Genomic DNA, 16,524 nt, shown 5'->3' with positions numbered 1-16,524 from the left:
AGGTTGCAGACGTCAGCCTTCAGGTCCGTTTTTTTTCCCTCTCCCCCTTGCGCAGCCTCACCAATTTCCCCAGCTAGCAGCCACCACTGATTTTGACTACAAGCTTAAACAAAATAAATCATACAATCTTGTATACACTGTTCCTTAGCCTTTTCATGGTATGTCAAGAACCTTAAGTTTTTGTATGCATCCATAGGGCAATGCAGTACCTGGAGGTGACAAGTGTAATGACACAACACCTAAGCAGTCAAACCCCTTCTCTAACATCAGATGTGAGAATTTTTCCCTTTCTCTGGTACCAACACTCTGGCTAGTCTGCATCTGATTCATGAGATGTTCAAAGAAGGTGTCTGTGAAATTTAAGTAATTTGCATTTGCGTAAGTACTTGAAATCTAAGAAAAAGTATGTGAAATGAGGCGTATTTATGCAAAATGCCAAGCCAGAATTTGGTGATATATATATATATATATATAAATATATATATCAGCACCTCTTAGGAGAAACGGACACTACTCTGGTATGCGCGTTGCAGCAAATCTTTTTATTTCATTTTTAAAGTGAATCCAGAGTGCTCCGATCCGGACGCATTTCGGCGAACTCAGTCGCCTTCCTCACCAGACAACAGTGATAGGAAAACACACACATATATATATATAAATCAGGTCGCCCTTAATCAGAAGGAGAGACGCGTTTCAGCCTGTAGTGTCTGTGTAGCGGTCTAGTTTACCACGCACACGCACCCACACATCCGCAGGCCAGGCGTGGCCTGCGGCGTCCAATAAAAGGGGTGCGCGCGCTCGAGCACGTCACTTCCTACAGTACTGCAGTGTCGGTGTCTCTGTCCTGCTGCGGCGCTGCCAGCCCCTGCGCAAGGCCACCTATCACCCTCAGCCCCTGGTGTCCACCAAAAGGTCAGGGCACAACACTGGCGACGAGCGGAGGGGGCCCAACCCTCGCTCGCACACCCGTGCCACCCCGGAGCAGGTCCGCTCTGTCCCGCGGTGCCTACCGCGCTTCCACGGCTCCCTGCACCTGATCGCGCTGGGGCCTGGTCACCTGTCTGGCCTTTGGTTTAGGGCCTCTCCGCCCCCTGGAACACGGTGTGGAGATCATCTGGGTCGGAGGACCCCCCCTGCATCGAGGGGCATCTAGCGGCATTACCAGGTGCGGCGCCGGCCCGCCTTCCTCGACGACCTGCCATATCCCACGCTTTGCGCGTGAGACGCGGATCGGCCCGACACCCTGCTTTTCCTCACGCATTGCGCGTGAGAGGGCCCTGACTGCCGGGAAAGACTTCCCCAGTGCCTAGGAACGGAGGAATCCAGCGGAGGACGTGCCCGCCATTTTCCTGGGTGCCCCACTGTGGCCGGCTGCTGTGTCGCATTGGGGCCACCGCGCCACGTCCGTGTGCGTCTTTCAGGGTCATCGTTGCCTGGAGAGGAACGCGCCCTGCAGCCTGCTCATCGCGAGGCGCCCTGAGGCCTTCCACCACCGCAAGGTGAGCTGCGCGACGTCGCAGAACCTGCGCAGGGAGGAGAGAGAGGCTCGTTGTTGACACCCTGTGGTACCACCACCATGTCGGAGGAAGGAGCGCCGGTGCCGGTCATCAACATCCCATTCCAGCATGCTGCGGCAGGGGTATTACCACCATTCAGCGAGGCGGCGGACCCGTCTACGGCCTCCCCGAGATGGAAAATATGGCTAGAAAGGTTGGAAAACTACTTTATCGTCACGAGAGAAACAGACAAGGCGGTGAAGCGGTCGCTTCTACTACACTATGCGGGCGATGAAATCTTCAGGCTGTTCAAACACTTGCCCAATACAGGAGATGACTACGACGCAGCGGTCGCCGCTCTGAACGGCCATTTTGACCCCCAACTGAACGTAGACTTCGAGGTCTTTAAACTGGGCCAAGCGCGCCAAAGGGAAGGCGAGACGATGGACCAATTCCATGCCCGGGTCAGGGAGCTGGCCAGCTCCACCGATGAAGACCAACCAAAGGCAATAAGACGACAGATCATCCAGGGATGCCGGGATAAAACGCTGAGAGGGGCGATCCTCCGCAAGCCCGGCATGACGCTAGAAGACATCTTAATCCTTGCTAGATCTCATGAACTTTCGAGTGTCAGGGCCTCTGCCATGGAACAGGCACTACACCAACCACAAGTCAAGGCAGAGGTCATCAAAGTGGAGCGGGCAGATGCTGTACGACCCCAACCACGGGGACCACCGAAAAGGGAATATCGGAGAGACCCACCGCGGGCGCGATGTGGGTATTGTGGACATGAACCTCATGGGGCAAAAGACTGCCCGGCTCAAGGTAAAACCTGCGCGAACTGCGGGATACCAAATCATTTCGCCTCGGTGTGCCGCAAAAGAAACACGTCAAAACCATTTCGGAGGCCACGGGCGCCTACAAAAGCCGTCCGTCAACTGTCGTTGGAAGAAGCAACACCAGCCAGGGCAGGGAAACACTTTCCCATGGTGTACGACGACTCAGAGTCGGAGGATGAGGAGGCGTACATCGTGTCGTTCGCACGAGAGCTGAAACAGCGACGACGGCCACAGCCCACGTGCATTGTGCAGATGGCGGGAAACGAAGTTAAGGCCATAATTGACACTGGCGCTACTGTAAACGTAATGGGCTTGCAACAATTCAACAGACTACGCTCACGGCCTGAAATATTACCATCCAAGACCAGGATCTTTGCTTATGGAGCGGACACTCCCCTGCCTTTAAAAGGAAAAATAACAATACCAATTCAAGCCGATGAGGCACAGGTAATGGCGACAATCCACATCATCAACCGTGAAGCCGATACCTTGATCAGCAGTCACACAGCGGAGGATTTGAAGCTCATCGCTTTCGCTAACCGGATAAGATCACACCAGGTGGATGAACTCTTGGCGCGATTTCCCGAACTGTTCCAGGGCCTAGGCTGCATCAAATGCGAGCCTATTAAATTGCACATAGACAAATCAATCACTCCCACCGCTTTGCGCCACCGCCGAGTACCTTTCCATCTACGCCCACTGGTGGAAAAAGAACTAGAGAAACTAGAATCTCTCGGGGTCATCGAGAAAGTCACAGGGCCCACCCCATGGGTGTCACCCATGGTGATTGTAGAAAAACCTAAGCAACCAGGCGCCATCCGCCTGTGCATCGACATGCGACTGCCAAACGCCGCCATCCGGAGAGAGAGACATCTGACTCCAACCATGGATGACATCGTCGCTGACGTAAATGGGTCAAAGTGGTTCTCGAAGATAGATCTAAACGCCGGATACCATCAACTGCCACTAGCGGAGGAGAGTCGCTTCATCACCACTTTCAGCACTCACCTAGGACTCCGGCGTTACAAACGACTAAACTTCGGCATTTCGTCAGCGGCGGAGGTGTTCCAAAACACTATCCGTGAACTCCTCTCAGGCTTACCGGGGGTCATCAACGTCAGCGATGACATCCTGATACACTCTGCCACAGCATCAGAACACCACAAGCACCTGAGAGACGTCCTGAAAAGACTCAGCGTCCATGGAGCAACACTCCACAAAGAGAAATGCCAATTCTTTCAGCCCTCGATAGAATTCTTCGGCTATGTGTTCAATCAGGAGGGCATTCAGATCGATCCAAAGAAATCCAAGGCCATCAAAGACGCCCTCGCGCCAAAGTCCCCGACGGAGGTGAGAAGTTTCCTTGGTATGGTCACATACTGTGGCCGGTTCATACCGGGTTTGGCTACCAAGAGCGAACCACTACGAGCACTAACGAAGACGGATGTCTCGTGGCAGTGGGGCCCGAAGGAAGAAGAGGCATTCCGGGGGATCAAAGACGCGCTTTTGGAGAAAGCCACACTGTCCTACTTCGACCCCAAGAAGCGTACGGAGGTGATCGTGGACGCTAGCCCGGTGGGGCTCGGCGCGGTCCTGACCCAAGAACATGAGCCCGGCCAGTGGACAGCGCTAGCATTTGCCAGCAAGGCTCTAACCCCGACGGAGACCAGATATGCCCAAATCGAGAGGGAGGCGCTCGCTATCAAGTGGGCCTGCGGCCACTTCCACCTCTACTTACAAGGCCACCCATTCGTAATGGTCACAGACCATCAACCGCTAGTGTCCCTTTTCAAAGGAACTGCTCCACACCCCCCACCTCGCATTGAACGATGGGTGATACAACTACAATCCTACGAGATGGAAGTCACCTACCGCCCGGGAGCCAAGAATCCCGCGGACTATCTGTCACGCCACCCCTCTCCACAAGAACATGGATCGATGGAGGATGACCATGAGGAGTATGCTCAGTGGGTAGCACTCGCGTCATGCCCGAACAGCATGACCATAGACGAAATAAAAGAAGCCGCGGCAGACGACCATGTGTACCGGAGAACGACTCAGGCAGTACAAGACGGATCGTGGACAGAATACCTGCGCCCACCCACATCCTGGGTCGCAGAGGATAAGGAATCACTCACAAGATTCTGGCGGATCCGGCACGAGTTGAGCACCACGGATGACGGAGTGCTACTGAGGGGCTCTCGACTAGTCATACCCCACAGCCTGAGACACCGGGCGATACAACTAGCCCACGGAGGACATCAAGGATCAACGAAAATGAAGGCGCGCATGAGGGAAAAGGTATGGTTTCCAGACTTGGAGACTAGGGTGGAAGAATACGTACGAGGATGCATGGCCTGCCAGCTGACGAGTGATCTGGAGAGACCCGTGCCAATAATCACAGAAGAGGCCTGTACCTCCCCCTGGACCAAAATCAGTATAGACTTTGGAAGTTTTCCAGGAGAAGGACATACACTGGTAGCCATTGACTCCTACTCCAAATATCCAGTAGTAGAGAGAGTTATCTCCACGGCATTTGCTCATGTAGGACCGGCGCTAGAAAAGATCTTCTCCATGTTCGGTTACCCGTCGGAGATCCGAAGCGACAATGGGCCGCCGTTCCAAGGGGCAGAATTCGCCACGTTCCTTACGACCAGGGGAATTCGACACCGCCGCATTACACCTCAGTGGCCACAAGCAAACGGAGACGTGGAGAGGTTTATGCGGACCCTCAATAAAATATTCCGAATCGCTCTGGTGGAACAAGCCGATCCCGAGCAAAGACTACACGAGTTCCTAAGAGAGTACAGGGGCACACCCCACTGCGCCACCCAAAGGAGCCCATGGACACTGATGTTCCAAGGACCACGGAGAGACCTCCTCCCAACCGCGCCAGGATGGGCGCCACCCCCGGCCGACACGGAAGAGGCCCAGTCACGGAGGCGACAAGAGAACCAACGTGCCAGCACATACCGGAGGGCCCAGCCGAGGAGTCTCAGCCCAGGGACCAGGGTGATCATTCGGAACAGACGTCCAGGTGGGAAGTTCCAAACCCGTTATGAACCAGGACCGTGGACCGTCACATCCACCAAAGGCACCATGGTCACAGCCAAAAGAGGAGAAGAGGAAGTATCACGGAACACCTCGTGGTTCAAGGCGCTCCCGCAGGAGTCCAGTCAGCGACCGGAAGCTGCAAGGGAGGAGATCCGACCCAACGGAACGGCGACGACCAGCGGAGACAACGTCAACGTCCCGGAAGATCAAGCAGAAGAAAGTGACTCAGCGGCAGCGCCCCAAACACCGGCGGCTGAAACCAGAGACACTTACCAGACTAATGAAGGTGGCAGGGGCAACGCCCGAAAATACAATCTGAGGCCTAACCCCCCACCGAGCCAGATGCTGAAAGACTATGCCTGCCGGTTGGCGCCTTGAGCACAACGTCAATGGACACGCAAGTACCCAGGCGCTCTTATATGACATGTTGTAAGACTGCATCTGTTTATCTCGTTATTTGTTTAAAAAAAAAAAAAAACATTGCAAGTTGGGGAGGGATGTAGTGTCTGTGTAGCGGTCTAGTTTACCACGCACACGCACCCACACATCCGCAGGCCAGGCGTGGCCTGCGGCGTCCAATAAAAGGGGTGCGCGCGCTCGAGCACGTCACTTCCTACAGTACTGCAGTGTCGGTGTCTCTGTCCTGCTGCGGCGCTGCCAGCCCCTGCGCAAGGCCACCTATCACCCTCAGCCCCTGGTGTCCACCAAAAGGTCAGGGCACAACACAGCCTTCAAGAGGCCTTTGTCAATCTAGTTTGGCGCTGTATTGCACCTGTATTAAGTAGCCCTTCCCACCGGACTGATGAGTTAACATAAACAACATACTATAAAGTGTGTGCTCAAATCACATATGAAATACAACATGTATATACTCTCCACAGTTCAAAAATCAGCATAAATGCAGGTAAGGCACTACTTCATAAATCTTACGCACATTGCATGTATTTAGTTTGTTAAAATACCGAAAATGTTTTCCCCATGGGTAATTATACATGTGAGTCATCAAAAACGTTTATCACAGTGGGATTAATGTGGGTATTTCAAAAATGCAGCCAAACTCGTAATCCTGTGTTGCCTTGATAAAAATATATACCACATAATTTAAAAATGCCACTGCTGTCAGAAGTTAATGTTCATGTCGGCTTTTATTAGCCAAACGTCCCGAAAGCTCACCCGAGCTGATAACCAGTCTGCAGCAGCATGACCTCTGACCTCAACTTAGAATTCAAAGTGTTTTCCTGCCACAATGTCACTGTCACAATCCTGATAAGAACCGAGCACCGGGACTGGATAATTAAAGTCTCATCTCGGGTTGCATATTCAGACAAAGAGTATACTTGCAACTCAAACTCTGCCGAGCACATGCACCCAAACCCTTAGGACTCCAAATCCCATAATGCCACAGAATGGTGAACTGCTAGGTGGATGATGAACATAAGATATTATTGTTGCGAGGTCAGTATCAAAGGTGTCTCACACCGGCGGCAAATACATTGATTAATAAAAAAGAGGGACGCTGACAGTTGGCGTACAATTAGTCATGGCACAACCTCAGGGTTGAGGGGGACCCATCTCCAAAATTGATAGCGCCAAAACCACCTCACCACATCGGCGTTGGCGTCTGCGGTGCCCAGTCACCAGCTGGTACCAGTCTTCCGGGCAAGACATTTCTTGGTGGAGAATAGTGTTGCATTCTAGTTGTGAAATACTGAGGGCCAGCCACAAAAAGGTCTAGTGGACCAAAACCAGTGATCTTTATAGGGTTCTCTTCTTTACAGGCAGCCAGAGCAATGGTCACAAATGTTTGCTCAGTTGTTGGATTTTGAGAACCGAGCGTTAACATATGGTTGGCTGGGAGGTCATGAAGTATCTTATTAAGTAGTAGGGTGCTTGGCCATAGGATCATAAGGACTTAATATAGTTTATAAGGAAATAATGTTCTGGTTCTTAACTAGTCATGTGTAGGCGTTGCACTAGGCTGAGCGAAATTTCCATTACGTAAGAATAATCTTTTTCGAGTGTTACTCAGATTTATCGAACTTATGGTATTACACCACGGTGCATAATTACATGCAGTTGAAGGAAACATCTGAAGTGAGTTCATGGGGTAACGCAAGTGGCCAAAATGCGAGTGGCTGCTCTTTGTGGTGCTTGTTTTTCTTGAGTATGTTTTTGTGCTAAATGTGTCCTTGCATCCAAAATGGACTTGAGATCATGTTTTGCATGTCCTGGCCCTGCAACCAAGCAGTCAACACCCTTGCGTCGCAGAGCCTTCGGTACTGCTTAGCTAGGAGTTAACACATCATGCACCCTTCGCCCAACAGACACAGTACCCGTGTTATTTATTTATATATATATATATATATGTTGGTGGGTCCTGTGGAACTGACTCTGTACCTGCCCCTCAAGCTTCATCTTCATAGGACCATGGTACCATGCAAGCTGTCTTTGTGAAGCCTGCACCCTACTGCGCTGCCATAGGGTTGAAGCTTGAGAAGCGGCTCCCACAGGAGTAGAACAGTATTTCACAGGAGAGCCATGCTGGGTCCCTTGGGAGTACAATGGTACCCGCGGCATGAACATTTCTTTTTTTCTTTTTTTTTTCTTCGTTTTGATCTCTGCGGTAGGGGTGAACGGGAGGAAGATATCCATATTGAAAGCGATGGCTTTGCATATGGCATATTTTTTACCATTTCTATCAGATTGTTAAACCGTGTAATTTGAGGGAGTGTCAGTTCAGACCAGGGTTTGAGCCATGTTCTGTCACAACTAAAATATGGAATCCTACTTTCTTGAAAAGCCAGTAGTCGCAGGATCATTTTAGAGACAGCTTTAATCAAGTCAGCTTTTAGCAAATATGTTCCCGGATGTGTGCCAAAGGTTTGGTTAGCCCTGACTGGAGGCATGAGATTGGGCAACTAGTCTGTAGTGCCACCTGCAGCTTGTTGGTATTTGTGAAGGACCCTGGTGGTGGTTGCTCCTCAATGTCCCCACCATTCTGTTACAAGTCTCAGTTGTGTACCATCATAAACTCCAAGTGTGTGTTGCTTGTTAGTAAGTTTGTGCTCATCTAAGCAATCAGCGTTCCAGTTCACTTAAAACGGTGGAGGATGATAAGGAGAAAATAATTGTTATTCATTTTTTAAAACATTGTTCCTTTTTCCCTCTCACTAGGCGTATATGCAGCCGCACTTGCTCGGAAACGAGTTCACGCACTTAGAGTTTCCACGGAGGGTGCAGCGCAAAGAACTTGGAAAGATGATGCTGTTCAGGGACTTCAACATGACTGGCTGGTAAGAGCATGCCTTGCATCAGAAATGAGAGCTCATGATTGGCCACAAAACTGATGGGGTTTGTGCAGGGCCGGCCTTTAGCATGGGCGAGCTGAGCTGAGGCCGCCAATATTCTGAGGGACGCGAAGCTGTGTGGATATGGTTATGCCAACGCCAGCGCCCTTCTTATCTTGTTCCAGCCTTGTCCTTGACCCTGCCTGTTCGTGTCTGTCTGATTTGCCAGTTTAAAGGGGTATTAGTACTTCATTCTTATATGGTGGTCGACATTTTTCTCTCCTCTTTAGCCCCCTTCCTTGCCCTCCCTTCACCCTCTGACCCCCGCTGGCACATATGAACAAAACCATCATCCGTGTGAGGCAGCTATGCTATTGTGATTAGGTGAGTTGGGGGAGGTCCGGGGATGGTTGAGTTCAGGGCCCATTCCCTGCTCATCCTGGTACTGACCAGTGTCAGAGGCACAACTAGAGCCACATTTCAGGGGGGGCTAAGAAAAAATTTCGGGGGGGGCTGAAACTTTAAGCAATAGACAGAGTGGAGCTGCAGGGGCTCTTGGAAGGGGTGAAACAACATCAAAGCCTCATTAACATGCACATGGTCTTTTAAAGACCTGTGAAGTGCTCGGTGCGGCTGTGTGTGTGCCCGGGAGCTGTCTGAGCCCGGACTGCCACACACGACGGGGGGGGGGGGGGTGGGCTAAAGCCCTTTGATTCCAATGGGTGCCTGACCAGTGTACACAAAATGGAGCCCCGCTGCCTCATTTAATTCACTACCATCAGTAAGGGCGCTACATTTCTCCGCCCACGCCAGGGCGCTATCCTAGCAAAGGCCAGCTCTGGGGTCGTGGCGTCAGCGGGACTCCTTTTGGGGTGAAGATAACACAGACATGGTTCCTTTCTTAGGGAAGAGCTTGGGCAGGTCGTCCTCAGATATATAACTATGTACAAATATTAGGTGGCAGCAGAGCACAGGGATGGCACGAATGGCACTAGAGCTCTTTCAAAGATACTTAACATGTCTACTTGTGTGCATTCCGACTATCCTTTGTTTGCTGTACCTCTAGTTTCAGCATGAAATTCACAAGTAGTACAAACCTCTGCCATATTTACACAACTTGCCTTCGATGCAAGGCTGAAAACAGTAAGAGCTCTAATTCTGCCTTCATATGGATAGTGCTAGTTCCTGCAACACGTATACCCTGGCTATACTAGTTAGGGAAAGTTGTACCTAGGGCAAATTAATTTTTATTTTTATTTCTGATCCTCAGTGGCATAGCCATTAATATGAAATACCAAAGCACAAGAGTGAAAGATACTGAATGTTTTTACAGATGTGCAGTTGCCAAACTGTCAAAAAGTACCCAGAGTGGGGGGGGGGGGGGGTGGCAAAGCTACCGACCAAGATGGCGGCGTAGTCCTGGAGCGCCCCTGAACTCCTCCCAACAATAAGTGTGCATGGCAATCAATCAGCATTAAAAGTACAGCGAAAGCGTAGAAGGGGCCACGGCACCAGCAGAGATCAGGATATTGCGAGACTGGTGTGACACGACCCGCTGTTGCCTGAGTTTTGGATGGTGACTGCGGCTGAGCGGCTGGGTACACAGATACGCCTGGGGAAAATACCGCTCACCAGAGCAAGGAAACCCAGACGGACTATGGAGGTCTGCAATGCCCCGCAATGGCTGCTTCGGGGCGATGAGTGGAAAGTGCCAGTGGTGTCGAGCTGAGCCCCTCGGGGTGTGACCGGAGTCGGCCGGGGTGTGTGACCTGAGGGACAACTTCTGTAGAAAAAGGAATTGTGGCGCGACTGCCCTGCTGTCACCGGAGGCAGGCCCTTCTTGCATCGGCTCGGGGTGAAACCCGGTGCGAGTGTGGCCAGTCACTGGGGTCATAAGGCTGGCAAAAGCTGGGCGAAACCCCACTGGGAGCGGTCCTGTCCGAAAGCAGGCTGATTAGAGGAGAAGGAGCCGGTCCATAATGCGGGGGCCACGGTGTCACCTGAGGGGCAGGAGAAACTGTGTCAGGTCCTGTTGACTCCGTGCGAGGGCCTCCATCAGACAGAAAGCGCTGTCGCCCTTCTGGATATATATGTACTGGGTGCACAAGACTAGAAACAGTGGTGGATGTAAGTGTAGCAGATAGTAAGACGCTTGCGCCACAAAGGGGCCAGTGCTTACAAAATTAAGCACTACAGGGTCCAAGTCCACAGGTCATCACCGAGGTAAGAACACATGGATGGCCCACAGTGCCTCCCCTTACCATTGGCGCATTTTACACCTATACCCAGCCACACAGTGCACTTATTTGGACGTGTGTGTCATGGTTTGTGGTGACCCAAAACAACGCAAGTTGACCTTTGCCAAATCCAAGCGCACCAGAGAACCTATTGGCCCAGACATGGTGGAGGGAGTCGTAGCCCCGGATATAAACACAGTGGTGCAGCCAGGATTGGAGGCTGTCATGGCAGGGCTCTGGGCAGGATTCAAAGCTCTCAACACCCGATTTGATGCCTTGGATAAACGCCTGGATGTAATGGTTCTGAGACTGGACCCCCATGAGGGGCACCTTGATACAGCAGAAGGAAGGATTTCTGATGTGGAAGACTGCACGGCTCAATCAACCAAAAGACTGGAATGTGTGGAAATGTGCCTTAAGACAGTGACTATGAAGAAGGAAGACCTAGAAGCCAGAAGTAGGTGCAACAACATTCGCATCCTTGGTATACCAGAGACTACCAACACAGGGCGCCTAGATGGGTCTGTTGAACAACTACTTATTAGCCTATTTGGCCACGAATCCTTCTCTCATCCATTTTTGGTGGAAAGAGCCCAACGCACGTTGGGGCCCCACCCAAATCCAGGATTCCCGCCTCACTCGATAATTGCATGAATCCTTAACTTCCGGGACAGAGACATGGTCATGCATTTGGCAAAAGAGAAGGGTCCTCTCAACTGGCAAGGCTCATTGGTTTCCCTTTAACCGGATCTCACCATGATGGTTCAGGACTCCCATCTGAAGTATACTGGAGTCAAAGCTACCTTCCGCAACCTGGGACTGAAATACGGGATGCTATACCCTACACACATGAGAGTGGATGTAGATGGCAGGTGACACATTTTTTACACACCAACAGTGGTGCAAGAATTCTGCCAAACTCTTGCAAAGTCCAAAAATATCCACACCACAGACTCTCCTGTGGGATCACCTCCCGAGTCCAATTCGGGGGCCAGCGCAGACCTGTTCTCCTCCAGCTGAGCTCTATATAACCAACCGTCATGACAGAGTGAGAAGATACTGATAACTAGAGAACATTGTCCCTGCAAAGGTAACAAACCTTAAATCACAAGCATGACAGCTGATTAGATGATAACACATGATGCAATAAAGGGGGAGCTGGCGTGGCATTACCATCTCCCAAGTGTATTTACACTACTTAGTTTAAAAAGTTTGAAATGTCATCAAGATTGATGATATGCAGTATTTAGGAAGAGGGATTTCCCAGTAGTGTTGGATATGGATCTGGGAGCGGGTGGGGCTGGAAGGTGATGTTAAAAAAAAAAAAGTACTCCGAGTTCACAAGTGCTTTTAAAGTGTCTGCATATTAAGTCCTTGGGGAATGTCCATGCTATTGGGTTTGGGTCTAGACTTACTTTTGGAGCAGCACTTCAGCAGACATTTACCTGCCCCACACTGTGGGTGCGGTACATGGCTCCACACCTGCCAGTTCCCACTCCCTATAAACGCAAAAATGACCATGATATATAACTCCAGGCCATGCATCCTTCGAAGGTCGTGTTACCCGGAGGTAGTCATCCCCCTAGACAAAGGCTTATAGCTCCTACTGTGAAGTCGTGCTTTGACATGCTGAGAGTCTGACTGCAAAACAGCAGCTTAGAAAGCAGAATTACTGTGTCATTACACTCATCCTTCTGCCCTGAACCTTCTGCCCCACCTCATACAGCCTCGGACTCCCTTGCTATGCAGTCCAACCTTGGCCACCTCTGTCCGTGGGATGCCATTACTATTTAAACTGTAGTGCCTCAGACATTACGGCACAATGTGGGCCTAATTGAGAAATGGGCACATCCAATGAACATCGCAGTCTTATTTTTCTATCTTTCCTTGAGCCTTTGTTCTCTAGTTAAGGAGCGTGTCCTTGTAGCAGATCTCATTTCATGGTAAAGAGTGCCATAATTGAAACATGTTCAGCCTTGGCAGGGGTGGGGGTGAAGCTGGACAGATTCCAAATGATTGTATTTTGCTCTGTAGCACGAGGTGAAGAAGTGGTTGTTATTGTGGTTTGCGGATGAGACAAAGTTGGGGTACATGGATTCTCATCTTTAGCTGGTGGAGCAGACAACTTGAGTTGTTATAGAGGAGCGTGGCCTTTCTATGTCGCACACACTTTTCGTTGTGGTACTTAAACAGAGGCATTTGCTCCCAGAATGAGTGCTGTCAAAGACCAACATGAGATTATTTGAAGAGTAGAAAAAAAGTTTTTCCCATGTCCACCACCTCAGCGTTGTGAAGATGTCCACAAACAACCAGCGGATACAGGAGAGATGTAGGTTGGCCCTGTACCTTCACATCGCTATGCTTTGTGTCCCGGTCTTGTAAATATAATTTTCCTTCCAAAGATAAAATTGTGCAGGTAACCACGTCCGCCCATCCCACTGTCTAGAGTGCTGGGAGGGGGTGCCAGCAGTCACTGGCTGAGGTGTGAGGATAAAAATGGAATGAATGAATGTGTAGAGTGCTTGCTTGGTGCGTTGTCTGGAGTGCCAGCCTTGTTGCTGATCAGGGGGTACCTTCAGTCGCTGGCCTCACACTCTGGAATATGGGGCAGCGTGATCTCACCTGGATGGAATTGTTTCTGGATTTTAAACGCATAATGATGTTGAGTCTTGCTCGGACATATAATTAACATACAAATAGTAAAGGTGAGCGGAAGAGTGAGCGGGGCCCTCAGTTTCTGTGGTAAGAATGGTTTGGGCAGACTCGGTGGTCCTGTGATCTTGTTCTGCCCTCTCTGCATCAGAGGTTTCAGCGTATTCATGCATCCACTGCCTGGAAGCAGTCGGCGAGAGGCTCGAAAGTGGTAGAGGTGAGACAGTTTGCAGATGGAAAGACTTAGAAGGTAAATAAGTTAAATAAAGAATACGGCGGCAGTCTACTAAAGCTTTTCACTCCAATATTCTATAAACAAGTAGAATCCCGTTGTAGAAGTCTAAGAATGTCCATGAGAAATGTGAGAAAACTCAAGTATCCGTTAAAATACGTATGTCACAAAACCATACAATACATCGCAAAATCCAGACATACTGTTGAATTTCTGGAACTATTTATCCATTAACAAACATTACCAAAAAAACAGCCCGAAGAGCGTCCTTGGAAAGACACATGTAGATGTGCAGTGTTAAAAAAAAAGCTTTTCAGATCTGGAGAGCATCTCTCGCCCATCATGTGGCTGCTGTCTGCCTGCAGCATGTCTCCAAAAAAGAACCTGCAGAGGCCTAAAGATATTCATGGACAATGTCAAAAGTCATGGCAAGTGGGAGCACGCCTGTATTTCAAGAGCTGTTAGATATTGTACTTTTGGCAACACTAAGACATTATTTATGTTCCTGGACAGGCCCTGTCGGAGCAGCTTTAAAATATGGGGCTCTGTTGCAGAGCGCCACGCGGCTCAGTGATAGAAGACAGGGCAGGTTTGTTTCTTTTATGAATGAAAGGCACCGTCTTCAACATATGGGAATGGCACCCAACAGTACACCTCTTGACATCTAATGACATCCATTGGCACAAGGTAACAGGCTCGTGGGTAATGTGAACATAATATAGCGACCTAAAAATCAGACAAGTTGTGAAAAATGAAAAAGAGAACTGTGTTCTTAGTGTATGTAACGTGCATAGAAAGGTGGTGTTCGGGAACGCAAAAAGGATAACATTGTCAACCACGTCTATTTGGGTCATCAGTTTTTGTGTATTCTTCTTCGCTCCACGTTCCCCTCTTTTTTCCTTTTCCCTCTTTTTCCTACTCTCTTCCCCCTATCTATTACGACTCTGACGCAATCGCAAGGGCTGTATGGTAATTCCTAGCTAGCGATGGTTACTCTATAATATCTGTCTTACCATTGTAAGCCTTTCTGGAATCTGTTGTCAAATATGTTCTTTTATGGTAAATCCTATAGAAATATTCAAAAACAAAACAAAAAAGAAAGAATGGCATGTGAATCCACTGCCACACTATGGGGACAGAATGTATAAACACCTGGAGAAAGAAACCTCACACTGCTCCAGCCAGTACCTCCACCCGCCGCTTACACAACATTCCTGGTACACTTTTCAGAAGCTGATCATTTACTGACCAATTGCTGGAAATATGAAAAGTATTTCTGTTGCTACGTTGTTGGTACTGACCAGTTCCACCTTGCATGCATGTTAAAGTATTTCACAGGTGTGGGAGGAGCCTCTTCATTCAGAGTATGTGTTGCAGGTGGGGCAGAGTTGATTAGTGCCATAAATAGTAGCCGCTTCCAGCTGAAGACACGTCTGTGCTCACCGGTAACATGTCTGATATTTATTTCCCCACTGGCAACCTCACACAGTTAGCAAAAGGTGCTGGGACGGGTGTCTGTCCATTGTGGGAGGGAGAGTACGGTTAAAAAGCTTTTAAGACTTGACCTTTAATAGCAAAATGAGGTTTTTGAAGCACAGAAGTAGGATCAAACTACTAAGCATTTTTCAATTGACTGCAACTCTATGAGTTAGTCATGAAATGTTGCTCCAATGAGGCATTGCTAATGTTAACTCTTAAGGGATACCTGGGCCAAAGTTTGGTCCAAAGACTATTCGGGTGTGGATTCTAACCAGTGGCTGCTCCTCCTCGAAGGCAGGGGAGCGTCGCCCCATTACTCAAGAATACAAATAAAATGATAACATATCGTTATTATCATTTTATTTTTCCTATTTCAGTCAGTGGTGGAGCGGGGCTGACACGAACAGGGGGAGGAGTTGTGTGCACTCTCTAAGTGCGCATGAACTGTTTGGCCGGCCCTCTTGGGCCGACCAAACAGTTCATGCGCACTTTGCATGTTCCCACCAGGTTGCATTACACAGCCTGGTGAGGAACATGAACAGACTCCCTGTTCCTGTCTGAGCGTGGAACCATGGTGCTATGGGGAGCCTGTGTGCCCGGGTACTTCCTGCTGCCGGCCCAGACAGGAAGAATGAAGACGAAAAGGACGGAGAAGAGGCGGCGGCTGGCTGTTTCAGGTAAGTCCCTTTTTTTTTTTATTACATTCACACCATTTTTCTGTTTAGTTAAAATACTGCTCTCCTAATTTTCAATAGTCTGCAATTTAGGCCCAGATGCATCAAGCTAAAATCCGCTCGCAAAAGGGCAGATTCTCAGAATCTGCCCCTTTGCGACCGGTATTTTTGCATTTGGGATGCATCATCCCAAATGCAAAAATCGCAATTTAAGAAATCACAAAATTGCGATTACTTAAATTGCTATTGCATTTAAGGAATCTCAAATTGAGATTCTTTAAATCCAATGCATTAAAGTTAAAAAATTAGCAATTTCGCTAATAGGGGGCGCAAATTACCATGAAGTTGAACTTCATGGTAATTTGCAAAAACTTTGAAAAATGCACTAAAGTGCATTTTTCAAAGTTCCATTTTACACACAGACATGCCCTTAGGGCATGTGTGTGTGCAAGATGTACCCATATGCAGATTTCAGGGGTACAACAGGGTGTCCTTTTGACACCCTGGCACCCTTGAAATTGCAATCTCAATTTGCGATTCTCTAATTGAGAATCGCAAATTGAGATTGTCTTCC

General features: G+C 49.4%; 1 protein-coding gene across 1 annotated transcript in view; it reads left to right on the top strand.

Annotated features, from left to right (window-relative positions):
* The window catches only part of PPM1H (protein phosphatase, Mg2+/Mn2+ dependent 1H), a 601,142-nt gene that overhangs the window by 445,517 nt on the left and 139,101 nt on the right, over positions 1 to 16,524 (top strand). Inside the window, exon 6 of the mRNA XM_078675682.1 lies at positions 8,564 to 8,682. Coding sequence (XP_078531808.1) covers positions 8,564 to 8,682 — 119 coding nt within the window. The remainder of the gene's footprint in view (positions 1 to 8,563; positions 8,683 to 16,524) is intronic.

This window comes from Lissotriton helveticus, chromosome 1_1 (genome assembly GCF_964261635.1).
Source record: "Lissotriton helveticus chromosome 1_1, aLisHel1.1, whole genome shotgun sequence".
Taxonomy (NCBI): domain Eukaryota; kingdom Metazoa; phylum Chordata; class Amphibia; order Caudata; family Salamandridae; genus Lissotriton; species Lissotriton helveticus.
This window is presented reverse-complemented; position numbering and strand designations above follow the sequence as displayed.